General features: G+C 39.0%; 2 protein-coding genes and 1 non-coding gene across 22 annotated transcripts in view; 1 reads left to right on the top strand and 2 right to left on the bottom strand.

Moving 5' to 3' along the window:
• The window catches only part of LOC105067852 (NXPE family member 2), a 51,218-nt gene extending 35,486 nt beyond the window's left edge, over positions 1 to 15,732 (bottom strand). The window contains exon 1 of the mRNA XM_045515670.2: positions 15,063 to 15,732. Within this exon, the coding sequence (XP_045371626.2) occupies positions 15,063 to 15,082 (20 nt within the window). The 5' untranslated portion in view covers positions 15,083 to 15,732. The remainder of the gene's footprint in view (positions 1 to 15,062) is intronic.
• The window catches only part of NXPE4 (neurexophilin and PC-esterase domain family member 4), a 36,565-nt gene extending 10,694 nt beyond the window's left edge, over positions 1 to 25,871 (top strand). For 2 of the 20 annotated variants that reach the window (XM_045515652.2, XM_045515651.2), the window contains exons 2-8: positions 6,005 to 6,117; positions 6,883 to 6,910; positions 9,666 to 9,769; positions 17,005 to 17,735; positions 18,455 to 18,516; positions 19,895 to 20,104; positions 21,829 to 25,871. In XM_045515652.2, the coding sequence (XP_045371608.1) occupies positions 6,046 to 6,117; positions 6,883 to 6,910; positions 9,666 to 9,769; positions 17,005 to 17,735; positions 18,455 to 18,516; positions 19,895 to 20,104; positions 21,829 to 22,364 (1,743 nt within the window). In that variant the 5' untranslated portion in view covers positions 6,005 to 6,045 and the 3' untranslated portion in view covers positions 22,365 to 25,871. The other 18 variants (XM_045515657.2, XM_074357084.1, XM_045515664.2 and 15 more) reach the window with 14 other exon arrangements.
• Positions 5,020 to 5,126, bottom strand: LOC123616456 (U6 spliceosomal RNA). The gene has a single exon (XR_006724463.1). It is a non-coding gene; the product is annotated as a U6 spliceosomal RNA (small nuclear RNA).
• Positions 25,872 to 26,590: the final 719 nt, after the last annotated feature.

The following is a 26,590-nucleotide window of genomic DNA, read 5'->3' as shown; positions in this document are numbered from 1 at the left end:
AAACTAGTTCCATTACTCTCTGTCAATCAGAATCTGAGGGGGTGGGTAATAGCTCAGTGGTAGAACACATGCTTAGCATGCATGAGGTCCTGGGTTCAATCCCCAGTATCTCCATTAAAAAAAAAAAATGTTAGAATCTGGACCTTCATGAAAATAGCTGTGGGTACTTAGATGACTCAATGGACCATAGGGTTCTCAAAGCACAGGTCGAACAGCACCCAGCATATAGTAGATTCTCAATAAAATTTTGTTGAATTAATGAAAGAATGACTCTTGTTATGGACTGAATGTGTGTCTCCCCTCCTAAATCCATATGTTGAAGTTCTAACCCTCAGTGTGAATATATTAAGAGATGGGGCCTTTGAAAGGAGATTAGGTCGTGAAAGTGGAACCCTCATGATGAGATTAGTGCCCTCATGAAAGGGACCCCAGAGAGCTGTCTTGCCCTCTTTCTGCCATGCGAGGACTCAGCCAGAGTCAGCAGTCTGCAGCCCATCAGAACCCAACGATGCTGGCACCTCGATATTAGATTTCCAGACTCCAGAAATGTAGAATTAAAATATGTTCTTTATAAGCTGCCCAGTCCATGGTGATTTGTTATAGCAACTCAAGTGGACTAAGACAAACATGTACAGACTTCAGCGGTGGGGAGCTCAGATGTTCTTTAATGTCCAACGCTGCATTTGTGCGTCTGAGGGATGTACATATGGGTGTCTTTTGTGTCTGTCTCAGCCTATCAACAGCCAACGTTGTGGACGGGCCCTAGTGGTTCTTATTATAATTGCAAGACACCCTTCAGCAATAAACACCAGGAAACTTTGAAAAAATAAAGGTTAATACCTTGTAGGACCTGGAAATTATATGGCAAACCTAGGGCCATGAGGTCACAGGAGGAGTAGGGAGGGCTGAGTTTCTGCTTTTATTGAGGTTGAGGGTGTGGGCCTAGTGCTTCATAGGTCCACCCTTTATAAGTAAATTTTTCCCCATTTTTTAATTGATATACAGGTGATTGCATTAGTTTCTGGTGTACAGCACAGTGATTCAGTTTTATATATATATTCTTTTTTATTATAGGTTACTGAGAGCCATTGAATACAGTTCCCTGTGCTATACAGTAGGACCTTGATGTTTATCTATCCTGTACATAGTAGTTTGTATCTGCCAATCCCAAACTCCCAATTTATCCCTCCCTCCCCCTTCCCCCCCTAATAACTGTAAGTTTGTTTTCTATGTCTGTGAGTCTCTTTCTATTTCGTAAATAAGTTCATTTGTGTCATTTTGTTTAAGATTCCACATAAAAGTGATATCGTATGATATTTGTGTTTCTTCGTCTGATTTACTTCACTTAGTATGATCATTCTAGGTCCATCCATGTTGCTGCAAATAACATTATTTCATCTGTTTTTATGGCTGAGTAGTATCCCATTATATGTATATACTGCATCTTCTTTATCCACTCATCTGTCAACAGACACTTAGGTTGCTTCCATGTCTTGGCTATTGTAAATAGTGCCGCTGTGAACATTTGGGGTGCATGAATCTTTTCAAATTGGAGTTTTCTCCAGATATATGCCCAGGAGTGGATTGCTAGATCATATGGTAGCTCTTTTTTTAGTTTTTTAAGAAACCTCCATAGTGTTCTCCATAGTGGCTGCATTATTGGTAAATTTAAAACATAAGAGCAGGAATTTGAAGCACAAAAAGAGAAAAAAAACAAGTGACCCAAATAGTCAGTAATCAAAATCACCCAAGATCTCAAAAACAAAGGTGCCTCTGTAGGGGGAAGCCACCTGGTTCTTTGTCTAGCCCTGTGGCTAGCGATGTGTTTATTCGAGATAGCCATCTTTGAAGTGGTTACCCTGGGGATCAAAACTTAAATCAGGAACTTGCGTTATCAGAAAGAAAAAAAAATTGGCAGGATTTACATTACAGGGTGGGTGTGATATGTGTGATAGTATGTGTTTTATATATTTTTTATAGAGGGAGGTATATTGTAAATGGGGGGTGGTGTTTGTTTTTCCTTTGATAATTTTGTTCATCATGACTGAACACAAGTTCAGTTCAAACAAAGGCTGTAAATACAAAAAAACCACAGATACATTAAGAAAGCATTCCAAGACAAGTTGGCATTGTGGCTAATGAAAATTTCTCATATGCATTCATTCTGTCCCAATCTAGAGTGAGACTTGGGTCTTGAAGACCTCTTTAGAAGCCATTTGGCCAAACTGTCTCTGATTCTTCAGATGAAGAAATGAAAGTTATATGATTTACTGAAGGCTATATAGTTGTTTAAGCGATGGACTTTGGATAGAACAGATCTTTTAAACTCCAGTCCAGCGAATTTCACTTACAGCATATTACCATTTCTGGGAAAAAAATACTATTTTTGTTTGAGAGTCCATAGAATACATTTTAAAACAAATCAGAACTGATCTGGGGATACACCTTTTAAATCTTGATAATAATAATCAAATTTTTTTTTTAGGGAGAAAAGTCCTCATCCCCCAATTAAGGATAATTATGGAAACATGGGGTTTTCACTGTACAGAAGAAGACCCTGACATCAGCTTCAGGCCAGCAAAAAATGTTTTAAAACTAAAAATGGTGATGTGTATCAGGGAGATGATCTTGTAAAGAGGAATGAATCAACTACAGGGGAGAAAAGTGTATACCTTTCAAAAAAGCAAAGAACTTGTCAGACAGGTTTTAGAGAGAGAGCCAGTCCTCTCTGATGTCTAGAAGATAGCACAAATCACAAAGAAAAGAGATAGGGCCAGTGCAAAGAACAGCATCGTTGTTCAAAGCTGTGGAAAGAATCTTCAGGGACTGTGCAGTAAGGCTAAAAAGACTGAACACTGAGCAGTTACTCACAAGATGCAGGATAGTGTGGAACAGAGTAGCAACACTGGAATCAGAAAGATGTAAATTCAATTCCTGCCTCTGCCACTATCTTAGTCCCTTTTCCTGTAAAATGAGAATAATAATAACCTCACAGAGGTTTGTCATGAAGATATATGTTTTGGTGCAAGTAAAGGTCCTAGTGCATTGTCCATGTCCAGTAAATGGTAGCTTTAGTTAGGAGGAGACATTCCAAGGAGGAGCTTCTAAATTTGATATTCAGCCCTCCTGAGTCCCTGGATCCTAACTTTGACTTTGCCACCTACACACGCAGAATTATAAATTCTTTCTAACATGCCAAACAACTTCCCACCTACCCTGACTCATATCAATCAGTTCTGGTTCTCCATGTCCTATCCTCCTAACACTCGATGTTAAGTATGTGGGCTTCAGAGAAGTTGACAAAACACTTTAAAATGTACATGTGTCTTTCCATGCTTTGAATCTTCAGACTTACAAACCCCTTTATTTTTAGAATTGATATATTAAGTACTGATAAAATCCCCAGTTAAGTATGACTACCGATAGGATAAACATCATTACTCTGCTCCATAAAATTTTTAAACTTTGAACAAGTTCAGGCCATTCCCTTTTTTGTGAACAGACCATCAAGAAGTGATGAGCGTACAACCACAACATTCTGTCAGAGAGCTTGTTGGAGGAAAAATATCAGCATTTCAAATTATTTATCACATAACTGATGAGAAAACATTTTTGAACTAATCTTAAATAGATATTCTGCGTTTTACATCTAGGTGATGAATTAAAAGTTGTTGAGATTTCCCCTTGTGACCCAGTATGTGATCTGTTTTTCACATTCACACATATTTGAAAATAATGTAGTATCTCTGCTTGTTCCCTTGGTTTCTACCCTATTTTTCTGGGATTCTTGTTAAATGTAGATACTGACATTTAATTTCTTCCCTCCAAATCTTTTAACTTATCTTCCACGTTATTCCAACTCCTTCTTGATGATTTCTGGAGAGTTCCTCAATCTGATCGTTCAGTTTACTAATCTGGTTTTTGTATACATTCTACTCTTGCACTCAACTATCATTTATTTCAGTTATTATATATTTTAGGCCAAGAATCTTCAACTAGTTCTCCCTTTTGACCGCTCGTTTCTGCCTTACAATCAGGCAATCAGTATCTCTTCTTTCTCTCTCTAATGGTATTTATTATGCTTAATTCTAATTCTTGCTCTATGTGGCCCATTCCTTTTTTCCTTTTTTATATAGTGACTGCAATTCTTCAGTGGTCCCATTAATTTTTCATGTGAGGTCATATGTCCTGGGGTTACCAGCTATCAATGGCAATGTCTTCCTAGGAGAATAGGCCAAATTCCAAGCCAGCTTGTGCCCTTGGTAGTGAATTTACAGAGATTCTTAGACGGGTTCTTTAGTTCTAAGAGCCTGTTTTGATGTGTCCTCAACAGCCTATTCTGTTACTCATATACCTATTTCTGAGTGACTTTTCTGTACCTCCACCCAAGCACAGCTTCCCCCAGAGCTGTCAACCTCTTGTGATCTAGTCATCTGAACCAGAGGTGCTCAACCAGAGGAGGGATTTGGAAATACATGAGGGAAATTTGGGGGTTGCTCTAATGACACTCAGGGCACTCAGGGCAAGGGGCTGGGGATAACAAGCATGCTATAAAGCATAGAAAAATCCCACATGATGAAGTAATGTCCCAAACAAAATGACAGCAGTGCCCCTAGGGGCAGTGATAGGGGAGAGGCTAAAGTTTAGGACTTGGTTATTTATTTGCACAAGTAGGTTTCTCCTCTCTACCGCCAGGGTCTTCTAGTGGTGTCAGATGCTACCATAGTGCCTGCAGTTAGGAGCTGGAAGATGCTCCTATTTCCCCACCCTACAGTAGCAAGGGGGCAACCAGGGTTCTAATCAGGGCATTGTAAGGAGATTGACAGGACTCAGAATGTTTGTTTCAGTCTTTATCCTGTCCATGGCTTCCTGCCCTGGGTTGGCTCCCTCTTCCTAAACCCTCACCTCCATCAGGCATATCAGAACCCAATCATCTTGGACTTCCTAGGGATTTCTCACAGTTTTTAAATGTAATTTAATTTTCATATATATTTTTTATTGAAGTATAGTCAGTTCACAAAAAATAAAGAATCCTTCACAAATTTGTGTGTCATCCTTGCGCAGGGGCCGTGCTAATCTTCTCTGTATCATTCCAATTTTAGTATCTGTGCTGCCCAAGTGAGCACTCTCACAGTTTTTATTAATACCTGAACGACTCCACCTCTTCTCACTCCTGTGGCGCCTCCAGGATTGGCTCAAGTGAGGGAATCAGCATCCCCTGTTAGTATCCTATCTTGCCACCTCATGGGAACACTGATTATTGACAATATATGGGGGAAAGGGGGACATGGAAAGCTAATTTTGAAAAATCAGAGCAACCAAAGGAAATTTACCCCAGCAGTTAAGTAGATATACAAAGCTGTGTTTAGAAAAGGAAAATAAAACCAAAAAAAAAGTGTAACACTTAAAGATAAAAAATAGACCAATGAGGATGAAGAGCCCAGAAATATACCAGGTATTGATGGCAACATGAAATGACAGAAGTGCCAGCAGCCATCTAACACGTAACATGATGGACTATTTGGTAATTTATATAGTAAATAATATGGGGGAAAATGAATCCTCTCGTGGAGAGAGAGGTTATTTTCTCCACTTGAGAAAGGCTTTTAACTTTTTATTTTGAAATAATTTTAGGGCTACAGAAAAGTTTCAGAAATAGCACAAAGAGTTCTCATATACCTTTCAGCCAGCTTCACTGGATGATAATACCTGCTGTAACCACTGTACAATGCTCACAATGCAGGAAGTTAGCATTGGTATATTAGGGGCTTGTAACCAAACTACAGAGTTTGAGTTTAATCAGCATTTCCACAAATGCCCTTTTCTGTTCCAGAACCCAGTTTAAGGACCCCACATCGCCTTTAGCCATCACGTCTCCTTCATCTCATCCAGTCTCTGAGAGCTGCTTTAGTCGTGCATTTTCATGATCATGCTACTTTTGACGAGTATTAGTGAGTTATTGTCCTCACTAATCTTGTCCTATGCAATCTTTTCTTATAATTAGATTAGGGTCGTGCATTTTTGTCAAGAATACCACGGAAGTGCATGCCCTCCTCAGCACAACATCACGAAAAGAGATGTATCTTATTGCTGCTGATAATAACCTTGACCACATGGGTAAGCTGGTGCCTGCTGATTTTCTCCACTGTAAAGTTACTATTTTTCACTTTGAAATGAACAAACGTATTGGTGGAAGGATATCCTGGTTCCTCCTCAAACTTTCACCCAGGGATTTTGGGATTCACCAGCAGATCTTGAGTATTATAATTATTCCTGCAGTGTTGTAATGCAGAGAAGTGATGTACCTTGACAGTGGGTCTATTTATATTAAGAAATGGAATCTGAGATGTCTGTATTTAAGCTGCTCCACTTCCTTCACATTTTTTTTAATAAGAAAAAACTAGGCATACACTTGCTTTACAATCATATAACTAAAAGGGTCATGGGTAGTGGAAGAGTTCCGGCCACCCCTGAAGGGCAAGACTGATTGCAGATTTTTAACGTAAGTTTCTCCTCACCTATCTGGGAAGTAAAGTCTTAGCCAGGCAAACCTGTTACTCAACATTTGGTCAAAAATTGACTAGATGGCAGATGTGCACTGTCTCCTGTTCGGGCTGTGCAAATCCAACAAAATTGTTCAGGAAACGAAAGACGTAACTGTTGGAAACAAACATATTCATTTACTTAAGCCCGACAATCCCTGGACACTGAAGTATCAAAGTCAAGGGCTTTTGATAAAGAAGCTCACGGCTTTCCTGTGTTTTATTTCTCATTATGGAAAACATGCTGTTTTCTGCCGCCAGTGAATAAAATGGGAATGACTTGTGTTTGCAGTACGTGTAGCTTGTTTCATGTAATTTTAACATTTTTCTCACATTTTAGAATCGAATCCTGCCTAAGAATTTTAAGGGTGAGATAAAAGTCTTCCTCCCAGACCCCCAACGGGCCCCAGTGCCTCGCAGGGACTGAAAGCGTTGCTGAGAACTTAACTGGAGGGGCCTTTAGAACAGGATGCGGCCCTGGGAGTGGGCTTGGTCCCACCTCCGCGGCAGGCTGGGTTTTGGCTGTGCACCACCAGTGAGTGACCTTCTGTCTCTGCTCCTCCTACTTCTGCTGTCTCTACCCTCTGACTCTCTGCTTTGGGCTCCAGCCACTGCCTGTCCTCTCCTGTCTCAAGCCTGCTGGCAGTACCTTGGAGTGGATAAAACTGTGCCTCTGGAGATGTGGCTTCTGGCCTGCCTCTTCTATGTACTGATTTTGTGAACTCAGTTTATATTTAAATGTCTGGTGCCTCGTCATCCTCATCTGAAAATGGTGACGACCTCACAGTGTAGTTCGGAGGGTTCAGTGGGGTTGAGTGCGTAAACCCACAGGGACAGCACCTGGCCTATAACAAGTCCTCAATAAATATTAGCCGTTGTTATTCGATCTGGGGGTCCCTCACCTCTCCACGTGCATGCATCTCTTTCAAACTCCAACAAATAGGAGATCTGAGTGGTAGCCAGTCACCATTGAAAGGGAGCACCCATATTTGGCAGTGTTCTCCTGTCAGGTTCCCAACCTATTGCCTTTGAAAGAGGTGCCCATCCCTGTTAAAAATGACTTAGACATGATGAAGCAACTTTTTTGGTGGGGGGGGGGGGTCATTAGGTCTACTTATTTATTTATTATTATTTATTATTGTTATTTTATTTTTTAATGGAGGTACTAGGGATTGAACCCAGGACCTCGTGCATGCTAAGCACGCACTCTACCATTTTGAGCTACACCCCTGCCCCACCCGAAGCAGCTTTATACCAGTTTCACCACCTTTTCCAAAGAGGGCTGTAGACATGGCAGTCATTGTAAACTTCATGTGCTTCCCCATAGTATACCTGAAAATGGCACAGAGGCTGTTACTCGTCAATCTGAGCCCATGGTGAGCCGTCTACCCATGTGCCTGCCTCAGCCTTGACCTTCTTCCTCCATCAGCATGGCTGAGCTGCAACGGCCAGTGTCCGTCTTCGTTATATTAGTGACATAGGGTCTCATGCCAAGTTCCCACTGCTGGAACCTTGAGACTTTTTGCTATTGCCTCTTCCCCCATCCTTGCAGGCACAAGGACCCTCTCCTTGTACTCAGAGCCCGTGGACACAAGACTTCCTACCGCGCAGTGCCGCCTTCTCGGCAATGGGGTGCTTCTTGTTTGATCCCTGAGGCCACGGCCGCCATTTCCCGAGCTTGTGGCTCAGTCCCCACTGTGCGCTCCCTGGGTAACCGCTTTGCTTTGCCTCATGCTGACAGTCTGCCCATTTCGCTTGGGCTCGTTTAGACATGGGCCAAGGTAAGACACTTTTACTCTACTCACCGCCCCTCAGCAACTCCCACAAAGAACAGATGATCTCCTGGGTTATACTTTATTGTGTAAACTCATGGCTCCATGCTCCCACCTCTGACTGAGCTCTCATGTTCCAATCCCTCATTTAGACCCATAAATGTAGGGGAGAGGAAACTAACTACTCAGGCCAAGATGATAAGGAAAGCGCACAGTAACTGCAAAGACAGCACATATATGTGCTCACACCAGGATTCTGAGCAAGCACCCTGGTCTCAGCTCTGTTTCAGAGCTCATTAGATGACCGGGAAAAATCATTTAAACTCTCCTGTGTAATCCCAGTTCTTTAAGTCAAGCACATCTATTATGCCTACCCAAGGGTAACATTAAATATCAATACTGATATAACCAAAGGAAATTAAAATCCATCAATCTATGTGTCTCAGAGTCAGCTGTGAACTTGGATGGTTGCTGGTACCAGTGTCCAAGGAGGAGCCAAACCACACCTCCAGCAGCTTTTCCAACAGTCATGTTGGAAAGACATAAAGAAGTATTGTTAAGGCCAGTTGGGGCATGACCGGGGATATTGGAAGGATTATCAAAATACACAAAGACCCTTGTGAAACAGGTCTTCATTCTTGCTTATACATATGAATGGAAGGATTGAAGGTGACGTATGAGGATATTCAACTTCCTGGGTTGGACGACACAAGTGGAAACGTGGCAGGACCCACAGTGTAGGCAGATACCGCTTCCTGTCGGTGCCGGTGCCTTCATCCTGGGGACCTGTTCTTTCTGGCATCATTTCTATCATGTCAAGAATACAAATCCCAGCTGGATTCCAACCCATGACTGCAAGCTGTCACTCTGTTGGTCTGAGAGCGAATCAGTAGCGCTGTCTTGCCTACATGGTATTTGAGGTTCTTTCAGTTTCACTCAGCGAATTTTATTGAGTGCTTAGTACATGCGATAGAATATGCAGTTGAATCCTGGCAATTAGGTCTTAATGACAAGGCTCAGATGGAAACTAGGCGGCTCAGTTTCCCATGGGTGGCTATTCACTCAAACTTCCAGCTTCATCCACTCTTTGTCTTGTCAGGTATTTAATGCACACTTACTAAAATTAGACTAAAAAGTCTCAGAACATTAAAATTATCTAATCCACTAAGAACTTATTTTCTCCTCTCCACCGCTGCATGAAATGACAACTTTGCCTGTAATCCAGGCACCTCCCTAAGGTGGAGCCAGCAGGCCTGACACTCACCTTACCTGAAACAAGCAGGTTGGGAATCTAAGCTTTAAGCGTGCAGACTGTAACTTACACTTACACTTGTGGCTTGTTTTGACACAGAGGAGACACACTCCAGCAATACATGGTGGCTTCAGAGCAAAGCCTTAACATCCAGCTCACCACAGTTCCTGTGTATGGGATTGAACAATGTCTATACACTAAAGGTATGAACATATCTACAAAATTGGGCATCTCAGGGAAAAGGGTAACATTTATTCTTGGGTGCAGAAACTGCTAATGTCCATGAGTAAACTGGGAATCTAGAGTAGGAGGTACTTCTAAGGGAGAGTAAATTTTGAGAGATGGAAAATTTTAGAAGGGTAGCGTTTAAGCAATCTGATGTTAAAAGGTAACCTTGAAATTCCAGGACCAAGACAGAAATTAAAATGTAATCAAAGAAAAACACTGATAAAGCCAAAAAGATTGTTTAAAGAAAGAAAGAAATCTGAATTTTAAAATAAATCTTTTCAAGCTTGACAGGTACGAGGAAGGCTGGTAAGACAAGGAAGGGGGACATTTGAACAGATTAGTAAAAAGGAAATTGGTAAAATCAAGTCACATTAAAAGGGTCTCGGAATTTGTAGATACTGACAGGCATATGTAGAATAGATAAACAAGATTATACTGTACAGCACAGGGAAATATATACAAGATCTGGTGGTAACTCACTGTGAAAAAGAGTAAGACAATGAATATATGTATGTTCATGTATAACTGAAAAATTGTGCTCTACACTGGAATTTGACACAACATTGTAAACTGACTATAACTCAATTAAAAAAAAAAGATAACTCTGAAAAAAAAACCCAAAAGGATCCCGGAATAATGTGCTTATCAGGATCAGTATCGACAGCTCTTTGTGTTTAAGGAAAGAAAACAGGAAACCTGTTAGTTGGCATATAACCTGGAAATTTCAACAAAGCAGGAGCAACCTTGCATCCTTCAGGCCCTTAGCTGCTCAATTTAAGAGTCCACGGAAGGCTGCGTGTCTGGAAACAGTGCTTCTCTTGAAGGTACGAGCTGATAACCAAAGGCAGCGGGGAGACAAGAGGAGGGATGGGCAAATGTTTATCAGAGTAACTCATCTAAGGGCAAAAAGAATCAGGAAGGATAAACTTTTCAAGTATTTCTGCATTCCTTTTCTGGTTTTGTTTTGTGTTTGTGCTTGTTTTTGTGTTGTCTCTTATAGGATCCTAATCATGACAATGAGAATGACAAATCATAAGTCACTGTTGGTACTGTTGCTTATATTAGCCTCCTGGATCACTTTTACAGTTTTCCGAAACTCCACAGAGGTAGGAATTGCTTGCTCCCTATGTTTTACACAAGTCTATTTTTATTTGACCCTTTACCTGTTCTAGCAAATTCCAAACAGACCTATAGATTGTGCTAGGAGAGTTTCTACGCTTATGCAAACTTTGAGAGCCAACATAATTGATAGCCATCATTGTGCAACATGGGAGGGGATAATATTGTGTGTGTGTGTGTGAACACATACATTCTTCTTTTGTATAAGGAACTTCTGAACAACAGAATATTTTCACGTTTATGTAATAATGTTTACCTGTGTATTTTTTTTTTACTGTTAATGCTTTTTGAGTACTAATAAACCCTTGTCTACTCCAACATCCAATTATTTATCTAAATATTCTACTTAAAGTTTCAAAGGTTGCTTTAGACATTTCACCCTGAGATACACCTGGATTTTTGTTGCTCTCTCTTTCTTCTATTTCCAGATGGATAACCACTTTTTCAGCTTTTATTTTATTTTATTTTATTTTATTTTTTGGTGGTGGTGGTGGAAGGTAATTAGGTTTACTTATTTATTTACTTATTTAATGGAGCTACTGGGGATTGAACCCAGGACCTCATGCATGCTAGGCACGTGCTCTACCACTGAGCTATACCCTACCTTCCTCAGCTCTTTTTATTTTATAGCCCTTTCTTTCCAAGCTGATTATCATGTCATTTTGGTTGTGTATCAAAACTTCTAATAAGTACAGGTCCCTTCCTGGGCTCTTTGTTCTATTCCATTGATCAATTTGTCTTCCCTGTATCAATGCCCCATGGCTATAATTAACAGAGCTTCATAATTAGTCTTGAAAACTTGTAGGTCAAGTTACCCTTACTTAATCTACTTCAGCAGGTTTTCAGCCATCTTGGACCTTCACTATCTTACATGTTTTAGACTCAGCCTGTCAAATGTAACGAAAAGTTCTACTTAAATTATATGCCATATAGATCTATATTAGCCATATAGATCGAATCAGGAAAACTGATGTTTATAGTATTATTTTGCTGTCTATCAACATGTAATAGCTGTCCATTTATAGGTCTTCTTCAAGACGCTTCACTAAATTGTATAATTTTTGCATTCAGGTCTTATACATCTTTTGGTAGATTGATACCCAGGTACTTTATAATTTTTTGATTGCTACTGTAAATAGTGTCCTTTTAAATAAATTTCCTAATTGCTTACTGCAGCATAGAGGAATGCAATTGACTTTTTTATAATTCTTATTTTTTATTGAAGCATGGTCTATTTACAATGTTAGTTTCAGGTATATAGCAATGTGATTTGGTTATACATATATATGTATACATATGTATATATATAAAACATATTTGGTTATACATAAGTTATACGTTATTTATATGATATATATAGTTCAGATTCTTTTCCATTACAGCTCATTACAAGAAATTGAATCTAGTTCCCTGTGCTATATGGTAGGTCCTTGTTGTTTATCTATTTTATATATAGTAATGTGTATCGATTAATCTCAAACTCCTAATCTACCCCTCTCCCTCCCCTCACTCCCTGCCATTCCTCCCTGGTAACCACAGTTTGTCTTCTATGTCTGTGAGTCTATTTCTGGTTTGTAAATAAAATTTTTATCTTTTTTTTTTGAGATTCCACATATAAGTGACATCATATGACATTTGTCTTTCTCTGTCTGACTTAACTTCACTTAATATAATGATCTCTAGGTCTATCCATGTTAACGTAGCTGACTTTTACATATTGAACAGTAAGAGTTTACTTTCCAAGATCTCTGAAGATTCATTAGTTCATAGATACAATCTCATCTAGCATCTTTCTGAGGACAGAAAGTATACTGGTTCTAAAATTCTGTTTTGATTTTTCTAGTAATTCTGTTCCCTTCGGTGTCTTCTCTTTATTGAACTTGATGCGTCTCTCTCATGAGTTGGCTTTCGTGAAAACATTTGCTAGTTCTTGGTTTTGTGTACACTCTTATACTTGAGATTCTGTGGTGGCCAGTCTGGAGCGCCATTGCCTGTTTTCTCCAGCACATTCGTGGCAGAGATGCAAAAAGCTGCAGGGCAATATATGTTCCCTATTTGTCTAGGCATTGCCAGGAACAAAGGGCCTATTGACCTCTCTCACTTAAATATACATAGTTTTTACTCACACCAGAGTAAAAAGTCCTGGTTCCTGCCTGGCCCAGGTACAGATGGGAAATGGGAAGGTGTCAACCTTCCTGGTTTGTCCTCCCGTGGGCTCCCCTTCACCACCTCTCATCAACCCCCTCCACATTGGTGATGTCCTTCGAGAGATTTCCATAGATTGCAGAATCCTCATCTACATGCATTTAGAGCTATGATTTCCTTGCTTGATCTAATCTCACCTGCCTTTCATTTTTCAGGAGATTGCTTATAAGTCCTGGTCTACTTTAAGCATCTCTTCCTATTTCCCAGAATAATTAGAAAAATTTTTTAAAGTTCTTTTCTTTCTTTTATAGGATTTTATTATGGTGGGAAAGCAAAGCTAAAATATACCTAGTCCTCCTTCTTGAATCAGAATGTTCCAGTTTTTTTTCTACCAAAAAATTCTGTGCACAGAATAATATTCTACCATACTGAAAGTCACTTACAATTTTCAGGTGAAGTTGTAGCAATTTAAAAATATCTGAATCCCTAGTACCTCTTCTATCAGTCAATAAAAATATCTGACAACATACTGTGATGATTAAAAGATGTTCCTGAGATAATATTTTTCAGATCCTCTAGGCCCTTCCTCATTTTTTAAATTTAGTTCCTGTAGCAACTACTGAGAGATTTCAGTTTCTAATTATGATTGTGGGTTTTTCTGTTTCTCCCTTTAGTTCTGTCAATTTTTGTTTCACATATAAATAGATGTATGTGTAGGCACATACAGTTAAGGTTGCTATGTCTTCAGACAAACTGACCCTTTTATCTCTGTGGAATGTCCATCTTTATGTCTGGTGATACTCTTTGGCTTGAAGTCTACTTTAACATTAATATTAGCTTTTTTATTCTTACGTGGTACACAGCTCTCTATCCATTTACTTTCAACCTACAAGTATCTTTATACTTAAACTACGTTCCTTGTAGATAGCAAATAGTTGGTTCTTGCTGTTTTATCTCTGCCTTTTTAAAAAGTTTTGTTTAACACTCCATTTAAAAAACAGATTTCTTCTGTATAACGCAGGGAACTATATTCAATATCTTGTAATAACCTTAATGAAAAAGAATATGAAAATGAATATATATATATATATATATATATACATGCATAATTGGGACATGAGGCTGTATCCCAGAAACTGACACATTGTAACTGACTATACTTCAATTTTAAAAAATCCATTTATTAGATATCATTCTAATAAAACACTTTTTTCCTAGACTGTATTACATAGCTGGAAATATAACAGCTTTGCCTTTTTATAAATGAATTATCTCAAATATTCATTGATTGAAAACTCACTTAGTAAAATTCTTCCAAAATTTGATAAAACTGTAAGTTTTAATGCCAAACCATAACTTTTAATATCAAAATATTTTAACTATTTCAAAAATATTGATATGCCAGTGAATGCATTGATAGTAAAACATTATTTTATTTATACATACTGTCCTTAAAAATATGCAAACTCTACTCTTTCAAAATAGTATTTTCTTTTGCATTTGGTAATATTAATTTAATCCTAGGAAGAGTTTTATCTCTGCCTTTTGATGGAGTATTTAGTTTATTTACTTTTAATGGAATTATTGATATAAGTGGATTTAGGACCATCATTTTGCCATTTGTTTTCTGTTTTGCCATTCTGGTTTTATTCCTCTGTTCCCCCTTTCCTGCCTTATTTGGGGTTGAGGGTTTATTTTGTTTTGTTTTGCTTTGTTTTTACTATTTCCTTTTAGTTTCTCAATAATTTTTATAGTTCTAACTTGTTTTTTGAAGTGATCTTTCTAGAGATTACAATGCATATTCTTAACTTTTAGAGTTAATATTGTGCTAATTCACTTAATCTGTAATAACCTTTCAATCATTTATTTCCATTTATTCCCCACCCCATTCTTTATGCTATCATTGTCATATTATTATAAAATTACAGTTTTTAAATAATTACATGCATTTTAAAGAAATTGGGAGATAAACACATAGTATTTTATATTCATCCATATACTTACCATTTCTGGTGATTGTTCATTTCTTCCTGAAGATCTGTGTTTCTTTTTGGAGTAATCTGACTTTAGCTTGGAGAACTTTAATTAGCACTTTTTATAATGTAAGTCCAGTGTTGTCCCTTCTTCCAAGTTTCAACTCTCCTCCAGTGTCTGTCTGCTTGTGGTCGCTCTCCAGTGCTCTCCAGAGAAGTTTCTTTTTGATCTGCAGCTTTTTGCTATTACTTATAGGAGCTCTCCTGTAGTCTAATACAAGCTACTCCAACTTTATTGTTCAGAGATATTGCTATGATTCACCAAGCTCTCAGTAAATAGAATTACTGGTCAAAGATAGTGACCACTGTCAAAGGTGTTAGTACACGCTACAGAATTGTTTTCCAGAGACTTGGTGTCAGTTTGCACCTGAACCAGCAGTAAAAGAGAATTCTAGCCATTAACTTCATGCTCGCAACACTGGGTAGCTCATTTTTAGAGACATTTGCCTGGGATTAAAACCTAACTCTGTTGCTGACCAGCTATGCAAGCTTTTTTAAGTAAGTTACTTAACTTCTCTGTGAACCAGTTTCATTATCTAAAAATTGGCTCATAAAAATTAACACCTTATGTGTTATTGTGAGGATTAATGGGCTAACATATGAAACATATGAAAATATTTAGAATGTTTTAACATATGAAAAGCATTTAGAATGGCACCAGGCAAATACTAAGTGTTTTCTATTCTATCTCTATAATTTGATAAATAAAAAAGTTTTTATTTTTAAAAAGCTCAACACGTCAAATAATAAAACAGTAATAATGTTAATCATAGTAACCTAGTCCATACGAGCTCCTCTGCCTTTATTGGAAATTTGGGGATATTACTATGAAAGATTTATACTAAAAAGGGTTCTTTTCAAAATTATAAGTAATATTTTGAGAAAAGCTGAATTGAATAAATATCTAAAAAGATAGGAATAGGTAAAACATTAAGCTATATTCACAGGCTGGAATATTATGTGGGCCTTTGACATAAGGTGGAAAAGTTTTTAATGACACTATTTTTTTAAAAAAATCAAAATTCGCTGGTAAATATTCAACTTGTTCACAATCATATGAAATGTATACAGATGATGAGAGAAAAATCTCCAAAATGTTAACAGCAGTTGTCACTGGTTGTCATGATTGTGACTGATCTTATTTCCTAGAGAGTTTTGGCTTTTTTTAACTTTAAATAACAAATCAATGTTATTTTATGATTAGAAAATATAGATTTTTTATAAGCCTATGTTTCTTATGTCCTGTTAGCTAAAACAAGCTGAAAAATATCAATAAATATTATAGAATCTTTAAACAAAGTTGTAAAAAAAGAAATTAAAAAAATAGATAATTATAATTTTCATAAAAGCACCATTCATCTTAAACATTTTCTTAAGGATTTATTTAAATGACTGAATTCTAGTTTTAAGACAAAAAATAATATAATAATAAACATTTGTTTTCTGCTATATAGTTAAAAATTTTTTTTCTCATTTGGTTTTCACATATGTCCAGTAAAAGTATATATTTTTTATTCTTATTTTTTATTGAAGTGTAGTCAGTTTACAATGTTAGTTTCAGGTGTACAGCAAAGCAATTCAGTTATACATATACATACATTTTTTTTTTCCAGATTCTTTTCCATTTAAAAGTATATTCTGTGATCACCACGTTAAGGAAGAAGATCCCAGGGCTCTTTGGGTTTGAGTGGCTCATTCAAAATAGATTAGCTGGTGAGAACTGGAGTCCCACCACCAGATCTAAGGAAAATCACTTTTCCTATGAAACATATATGATGATGAAATATCAATAGCATTTTCATTTTTGTACCTCCCATGATTTTATAAAAGATAGGAGTTGGCTAACCTACCAAAATTATTACATTAAATACGTACATTTTCTATGTTCTCCATTGTATTCCTTGTCATTTCAGTTATGGACTGCACTCAAGTTGCCCATCTCCCTCCCTCACTGGAATTTCTTCATGAAATCATGTCCTGAAGCACCACTGAATCCAGTAGTTTCACCAAGAAAGACTGAGCTGAGAATAAAGAAAATCATGGAGAAACTAGACCAGCTGATCCCCAACAGACCCTTCACCCACGTGACCTCCACAACCAGCGCCAAACAGAGCAGAGCCACCATCCTCAACCCTCAAGACACATACTGCAGGGGGGACCAGCTAGATGTCCTGCTGGAAGTGAAGGACCACTTGGGACGCAGGAAACAATATGGCGGGGATTTCCTGAGGGCCAGGATGTCCTCCCCAGCCCTGAAGGCAGGCGCTTCAGGAAAGGTGACAGACTTCAACAATGGCACCTACCTGGTCAGCTTCACTCTGTTCTGGGCGGGCAAGGTCTCTCTGTCTCTCCTGCTCATCCACCCCAGTGAAGGGGTGTCGGCTCTCTGGAGGGCAAGGAAACAAGGCTACGACAGGGTGATCTTCACAGGCCAGTTTGCCAATGGCACCTCCCAGGTCAATAGTGATTGTGCCCTGTTTTTAAATTCAAGTACTGAACTCTGCGAGTACCTGGATACTCGAGACCAAGAAGCCTTCTACTGTGTGAAGCCTCAACACGTACCCTGTGCTGCACTCACCCACATGCGTTCCAAGAACAAGAATGTTTCTTACCTTAGCAAACAAGAAAGGAGCCTCTTTGAAAGGTAAATTATTACTTCTGGAGACTAGCTGGGCGAATATACTAATGATTTGCCGTATATGTTGATCCAAATGAAACTGCTGTGAGTATATCAACTTTGGGACTGTACGTAAACAAGGACCTACTGTACAGCACAGGGAACTATATTCAATATCTTGTAATAACCTATAATGGAAAAGAATCTGAAAAAGAATAGATATACATACGGACATGTATATATAGAGATATATGTATATATAACTGAATTAATTTGCTGTGCACCTGAAACTAACACAGCATTGTAAATCAATCATACTTCAATTTAAAAAAAACAACTTTGGGACTCTGTGAAGAGCCATTTTAGAAAAGATCTGTGAATTCATTGGGGACAGTGCCCACTCACCAGTAGTCCCTAAATATTTTGGAATTTTAACACATCATTGAAATGAAAAATACAAACAGAATAAAAATTAAAAGAGGATGAGAAATATACACATGTGAATATGTATGGGATGTAATATATTCCTTCTGCGTCTCAGTAAATTACCTTGTACACTTTCTGGGGATCTGTATTCCCTGGACTAATATGCAAAGAAATGGAAATTCATATAAATGGCCTGAAACCGTGAGCACAGTAGACAATTATTATCACGAGAAATAACTAAAGCATCAGGTACTATGGCTTCTTGCGTTTCCTGATCTTGGGGCCACTTGCAGATTAATTTCTAAATTTGTTTCTTTAAGGTCAAATGTGGGTGTAGAGATTATGGAAAAGTTTGACGCCATTACTGTCTCCAACTGCAACAGTAAGTTCTCCCCGTGTTTGATGGGTGGTCCTTGGTCCTAGTCCCATTTAAAGGGTTTCTTCTTTCAAGGGACTTGTTCACTGTTACCAGTCCTATTGTTACACTGCTCATCAGGCTTGTCTATGGTGGGCCAAAATACCAGACCCCTAAGTGCATAAATGATTGGGATCATAAATCAGTTTTAACAAATCACTGTAACTTTCATCATCTACCTACTTATTAGGCAACAGATTACCTGCCCATCAGCCACAACAATCTTCAAATGTCAAAACTCCCTCCCTGGGACTAAACTGTAATAAAATGTTACTTTAAAAAAAAAAAAAAACCCTCTCCCAATTTATACTTAGGTCTTTATCTCCCCAAACCACCACCATTAGCACTTCTCACATACTAAGAGCCCAAGAATCACCATCTAGAAGTTTCTAACCTGCCATCTATAAATCAATTCATTACAATTTCCCTCTCTTTGTCTCTGCCACTTTTCAAACCATTTTAACATAAAAAATTGTATTCCCACACTTATATTTATTAATTGCTCTTCAATTCCTTTGGCTCAAAACGTCCTAGGAAATCCTACCTAAAATGATTTAAGGCAAGAACATTTCTGTCTCTTTAAGTTCAGCATTAAGAGCTTGCTAACTGCTGCTAAACTCGTTTACACAGAAGTGTACATAGGTACCTAGAGGTAGAAATGGCATTTTCACCCAGGATATACAAGCATGCTTATACTGGTTATTAAAATACTAAACTACCTCCTTTGGTGAATAATCACTGCCCCACGCCCACCAAGGTTAGATACTTCAGTCTCTCAGACTCCCAGACTCTTCACAAACCAGTGATTAACAGGTTAATACCTGTCCAGCCGTAGACCCACAGGACTCTGCTCCAGCCTACAGCCATATCTTCGTGGACTATCCAAGTCCCAAACCAAATTAGTTGCTAATTTTTTTATATCACCCTGCACTTAAAGGATTTATGGTTTGATGGTGGCATTTAAAACACTATGACAGTGTGTGACAAACGAGAGTAAAGTGGGATAAAATGACAACATAATTCAGTTTTTATTACTAAGCAAGACTTGATGATCTTCCTTTCATAAGAAGGCAAACAAATACTTAAATGTTACCGAGAAGGCCTTTTTTTTTCTTGGAAGAAAATATGTTCTCTCTAATGTACATTAATGGGTGTCATTTAGAAAATTCATATCAGAGAAAAATTTTACTGAAAAATAACTATCCCATTAAGATGATGATGCTTCAAGAAGACTTTTCCACCACCCTCATGCCCTGTTAAAAGGATACTTAGAAAAGATGGTAGGTTCTTAAATACTGATGGGTAAAATGATATTTCAGAAGGTCTTACCCTGTTGATTCTTTAGCAGAAAAGACAGCTCCAGTGCCAAAGAAATGCAAGTTTGGAATGACATCGACAGTCCCCAGTGGACATGTCTGGAAAGACACCTGGAATCCCGTCTCTTGTAGTTTGGCTCCGATTGAAATGAAAGAATGCCTGAAAGGAAAATTCGTGTACCTCTTGGGCGATTCCACGATCCGCCAGTGGATGGAATACTTCAAAAGCAGTATCAACAGTATGCCTCTGTCTAAGCTGTCATTCCTTCCCCGTTCAGAAACTTCTTCTTCATTTCCAGGGGAGAAAGGAATACGGGAAATGTCTCTTCTTCTTCATATTTCTTTTTTTTTTTTTTAATTGTTTTTATTTGGGGGAGGTAATTAGGTTTTTATTAATTTATTTATCTTTTAATGGAAGTACTGGGGATTGAACCCAGGACCCTGTGCATGTTAGGCACATACTCTGCCGCGGAGCTATCCCTTCCCCCTCTTCTTCATAGTACTTATTTTTTCTTCCTTCCTTTTCCTCATCGATGAACTAGAAATAATAACAGTATCTGGTCATTATGGGGATTAAATGAGGTGATGGTTATAAAATATTTAACACACTCACTGCAAGGCACACGGGCACTTAGAAAGTGCCTTGTAAACAAAAGCTATTGCAATTATTATCATTAGTTGATGTCAGAGTTGGGGCTGGAATCCAACTGCTAGAATCCTAGTCCCACTTGTTCCTTTCACTAAACCAAGAATTCATCAGCGATAGCTCAGAATCCACTAGCAGATCTTAGCACTCTTACCTGGACAGCTGTCACTTCCTGCCCTCTGTGTCGTGGGCCCTGGCTCTTATCTGGGACGGTGCAGCTGGTGTGGCTCTCCTCTGGCCTTCCTGCCATGATACCGCTCCTGTGATCTCCAACTCAGAGAGTAAGCTGACTTTCCCAGTGAAAACGGCAAGTCAGTAGCACCGGTCCCCCGCCCCCAACAGAAGGGGAGAGTTTTAAATTGTGACCTCTGGTAAATGACTAAACTCCTCCAGACCTCAGTTTCCTCATCTATAAAGCTAAGGGTCTGATGATAACTTAGCATCACGTTCTGTAACAGTGGGTCTCTTAGTTTACAGAAAGCACTGAATTATTGAATTACCAACCCTCTTGACTGACCTTTTAAGTGGTGGTAGCAAAACATCTGTTGCGCATTTTGTTCAAAGTCAAAGTGTACAGCCATAGTGTGCTTTGGAAAAGGAAATTGAAACATGTTAGAAACAGAATGAAGAAAAAAATGCTGCCATTTTCCTCCAACCAACCCTCCAGCATCTCCATTTTCAACCCTCACTGGGTTAATGCTTTAAATGTAGCCTTTTACTTCTAAGATGGCTTATATTACAAAGCATTAATAATCCTTTTCTACATAATTTTCCTTGGAAGTTCTAGCTACAAAGCAGCTGACCTTGATCGTCTGATAAAGGTCTAATTAATATGATGAAAAATAGAGGGACTTCATTTTATTCTATTTACATTAAATTCATTTTCAAAAGTTTTAAGATTGGGCAGACCTCCCACAAGAATTGGGAGGAACTTCAAGTTTAAGCACAGGTTCTGTTACTTACTAGCTGTGTAATCTTGAGCATTTCATTTCAGCTCTTGGTTTTCTTTTCTATAGCTAACAAAATGTATAAAATAATACCTACAAAAGTGACTACGTCATCATCTAATGAAGTTACCCCATTGCCTACCACCCAGTCCACTTGGTTCTACATGGTTCTACAAGGGGGCATATATAATTTCTTCTCTGTATAGCACTTCTGGTTGCTCAGTAATCTGCAAACTATTCTTTCATTTAAACCTATTGTAAATTAGCCATGATTAACTTTTTCATCATAAACACCAAATCTTTTCTTCTATTTTTATGATCTTTGTAACTTTATTCTCCTTTCATTTTGGGATTGCCTGCTTGTCGTCAGCACTGAAGTCAGTGGATCTACATGAAACTGGAAAGTTTCAACACCAATTTGGTGTGGACTTGGATAAGAATATCAAAATCCAGTGGCAAAAACATGGTTACCCCTTGGTTGGATCACTGAACTTTTCAGTCAAAGAGATTGAGTACCTCGCCCGGGTCATTGACAGAATTGGAGGAGAAAAGAATACTATCATTGTTATTTCTCTGGGCCAGCATTTTAGACCCTTTCCCATTGATGTTTTTATCCAAAGGGCCCTCAACATCCATGATGCAGTTCAGCGTCTTCTTCTGAGAAGCCCAGACACTATGGTTATCATCAAGGCAGAAAACATCAGGGAGATGCACAATGATGCAGAGAGGTTTAGTGACTTCCATGGTTACATCCAGTATCTTGCCATCAAGGACATCTTCCAGGATCTCAACGTGGGCATTATTGATGCCTGGGACATAACAATTGCATATGGTACAAATGATGTCCACCCGCCTCAATCTGTAGTTAAAAATCAGATTAATATAATGTTAAACTTTATTTGCTAGATAGCACATATCTCTGAAATGAATTCATTTAATAGATGTGTTTGCTATCATGCCAAATGTTTTTGGCTCTGATCCCTCAATTAGCAACGGAAAATCTATACCATGGCTGATCTATTAACTAGCAATTCAGCCAAGTCAGTTATTTCTAATTTGGGCTTAAAAATAAACATAAAAAGAGCTACCCTTCTTGGTCAGAGTCATGCCACTTTTCACAAACAGGAAGTCAAGACACCTAACAGTTGAAAGTTCTCTCTGATGCGTGGAAATTCAGAGCAATTAAATCATTATAAAATACATATTTGGAGAAAGCAGTCCCATCTCCTTATTTCTAAGAGAAGCTCAAGATGATTTCCAAGTGAAAAGAAAAGTCTTATGATGCAACTCTCCATGTCCACAGTCCTGGAGGAGCAGCAGAATTTGAAGCAAGAACTGCTAGATACTGAAAACCTCTGACTTTTCTCTCTCTAGAGGGACTCTCAGTCCTCGAAGCTCATTTATTCTATAGAATTTATCCTCCAGGGACAAAGGATAAAAAAGTTGACAGCACAGTGCTCTAGGATTCGGGAAGCTCGGCTTCAGTCTTTTGGTTGACAGTAATTGCATAACTTTGGGTGAGCCCCTTCAACTCTCTGGGCCTCAGTTTCTCAAATGAAGGGGTTATTCTGAGATGTGTGACTTCCGGACCTTGCTCTATGCAGCTCTGGGTGCTCTAGGCGGTACTTCAGGTACCGACTGGAGGGACAGGAGGTCGGAGAAGTGCCTGGTGGGCGGGGTCCAAGTCCGGCCACACCACCGCAGCCAGGACGTCAGCCGTTTTTACCTGTGTGTGTATTGGGCTTCTGGGTGGGCTTTTGAGCTGAAAAAAGTTCCACTGCTTAAAACATGTTTGAAAACCATTACGTAGATAATCAACAACTGGTTTTTCTAATCTACACATACAGATTAGTTAATATTTTCATCGCTCCCACTTGCGCTTTAATAGGCCTTCCCAAAACGAATGATATGAGAATTTCAGTTGAATAGAGTGATATAACCATTATAAAGCAACTTGGTATCATATTCTTCCTTAATTTTTCCCTCTAAACCATACCCCAGATATCACTGGGCCCCTCACCTACCCTTGCTGCATCGAGGTAAAAACAATTATAGTAGGAACATCTTAAATCTATTTCTCCAGTTTCCTCCAGGCAGGGGATAATCATTTTTCTATGTATTTGCTCATGCACCAAAATTCACAGTTCAGGGCCCGGTAAACACTCAGATGGTCAAAAGTATTTATTAAATCCCCTAGCATGTTCCAGGAACTTTTCTAGTCTTTAGGGATTTGATGGTCAAAAGGGCACATGAATCCTCTGCCATTGAACACTTCATATTGTAATAAAGGAAAAAGATAAATAACAAAAATGATATAAAGCAATCCCCCACTACTAAAGTAGAATGAACAAAGTACGTAACAGGGTAACATGATGGAGAGTGACGGCATGGAGGTGGCTAGTTAGAGCAGTTAGAAAAGGCATCTCAGAGGAGAAGGCATTTCAAGTGAGAAAAAAATAATGGAAAGGAGGTGTCCATGAAAAAAGCGGAGACAAAGATCCTAAATAAAGAATGACAAGTGCAAACCCCCTGAGACAGGATGGTGCTTGGTTTATTTCAAGAACAGGAGCCCATTATGCCTGGAGAATTGTCAATGCAAGAAATATGGAGGGAGACGAAGTTGGAGAGAAAGGCAGGGGCCAGGTCACATCCGGCCTTTGTTGCCCATCGCAAGGAGTTTGGATCCTGTCCCAATGATAATGGGAAGGCAGCTGAGGGAGGGAGAAAAGGAAGGAAGGAAAATAAGAGCGAGGATGGGAAAGAGAGAAGGAGGAAGGAAGAAAAGGAAAAAAGAAAGAGAAGGAAGAAAAGAAAGGAAGGAAAGAGTAGGGAGGGAGAGAGGGAGAGAGAAAGAGTTTAGAAGGGACGCAGGGAATTACTGGTAGCCATAACTCAGTCATCACCATAAGCCGCTAGAGTTATTAAGGTCAGAAGGAACAAGACTTGTGAAACCATGGAACCTTGGAACAGCATCTGTTTCTTTCTATTAATAAAGTAAAGTGACTTTCCATTACCACTCTCCAACTGGGTAAGGATGGATAAGGGGCATGGAAGTTCTTGCTAAAGGGGCAGTTGGTGTTTTGTTTTGTTTTGTTTTTTGTTTTGTTTTTTATAAAGAACACAAGAGGACTATAATTTTAGAACAGGGACTAAAATTAGAATGTGACCCAGAGATTTTCTTTTTAAAGAAAAGAAGAAAGAAATGCTTGTTTGTAATGTGTGAACCCAAAGAGGGAGTGTAAGCTCAGACTGGAAAATATATTCTGAATGATAGCCCTCAGAACTTAGTACTTTCTAGGGGAATCCATGAAGAGTTATCAATTCTTCCAAAAATGAACAGTTATAAATGCAGAGGTGACTGTTACCATGTCTGCTTGATGTTTGATGGGCCATTTCCTGTCTGAGGTGGTAACCCAGTATGTATATAGCAAATGCCAAGTTTACTTCCAAAAGTAAAAGTGGGACACAGCCTTTTGGACAGAATGGATTCTTAGACAAGATGGATAAATACTCCTAAAGGAAACAGAGAGGTAATACTTCCAAGGGAAATGATTATCCCGAGGCAAGGATGTTAAAGAGTATACTGAGAGGAAACTGAGATTAAGAATTACATGTAAATTTCCAAGCAGATTGTTTCAAAAAGTGGTATATTCTAAATACCAGTTGGTGCTGAATTCCTGCAGTTTTAGTCTCTCTCATCATTGTATGGTCTGGATCCAGTTAGGAGGTGGAAACCACACAGTGGGCTAAACAGACGAAGTCTGATATAAAAAAGTATTACACTCTGATAAACAAGTGACTGTAAGATATAAGGAAACTCTATATGGTACCTGAAGGAGAAAAAAGGAAGGTATCCAAGGAAGAGGCAACCTGGAAGGGGGCCCTCCCCAAGGCTGGGGTTCAGACCTTACTGAAGAAGGTGTAGTTCAGCGCACTGGGTAGCAGAGAAGTTTGCTGGTCTGCCCAGGCCACAGGTGGCCTTCAGAAAGTTCGTAGGGCAAGGCGGCTGCAGGTGATCAGCAAAAGGGGTGTGCACATGCAGAGCAGGTTGGGGCCAGGACAGGCAAGCTGCCCAGGGGACCTGCAGAGGAAATCTGTGCTCCTGCAAGTGTGAAGCCTTGAGGCACTGTTTTCTGTGTAGCAAAGGCCAGGGAAAATTATTGCTAGGCCAGGACAAGAATGCAAGGTCACCAAGGAATTACCCGGTTCTGCGGACAAGATAAGGAAGAGCTCCATGGGGTGTTTCCAGCTCCTTCCTCCTGTAATGTTCCTCTAAAGTCCTCTACTGACAAAGCTCAACAACATGCTGCCTATAAGGAGAGATGCTTAAAAGAATTCTGTGCTTTACAGCAGAGAATATATTGAAGAGTGAATTCAGAGCTGAGAGGCAATAAATTTGTATGTCTCAACCCACTCCTATTTACTGTGTCATTTCCTTTGGAAAAAAATAAGATCATGCTTCAGTAATAATTTGCATCTTTAAAAAAAGTTTTATATACATATACTACCCTTCTCTTCAGATACTGTCACACAGCTTCTCCCCTTTGCCAAAAACCTTCTTGAAAATGCCCTCACTACCTCCACATCTCTGTTACAACATGCTCCAGTTGGACTTGTGTTCCACGCTGCCCCAGGTAAGGTCACCTTCGTATTGTCCATCCCAGTGGCCACTTACCTATCTTCATCCAATGCAGCCTCTCAGTAGCTTTTAACCAAACTGATTACACACTCTTTATTCAAACCCTCACTTTCCTTTGTCTGTGGGACCTGACTCTGTGCTTTCCCTCTGCCTCCCTGGAGACTCCTTCCACTCCCTTTTGCCAGTTCCACCTCTGGGCTCTAAATCTGGGATACGCTGGGGTTCAGTCCTACCACCTGCTCTGTTCTATCTGTGGTCTCGTTATGGGTGACATCCGCTCTCTGGTTTAAATCTCACCTCTATTCAATGACTCCTAAATATCTGTCTCCAGCTCTGATCTCTCCACTGAGTTTAGGACTTACCTATCCCATTACCTACTTAACTCTCTATTTACCTACCTAGGAGGCATCTCAAACCCAACATGACCAAAATGCAATGATTTATATTCTGAAACACATTTGTTCTCAGTCTTCTCCAATTCAAAAAAATGTTA

This window comes from Camelus bactrianus, chromosome 33 (genome assembly GCF_048773025.1).
Source record: "Camelus bactrianus isolate YW-2024 breed Bactrian camel chromosome 33, ASM4877302v1, whole genome shotgun sequence".
Taxonomy (NCBI): Eukaryota; Metazoa; Chordata; class Mammalia; order Artiodactyla; family Camelidae; genus Camelus; species Camelus bactrianus.
This window is presented reverse-complemented; position numbering and strand designations above follow the sequence as displayed.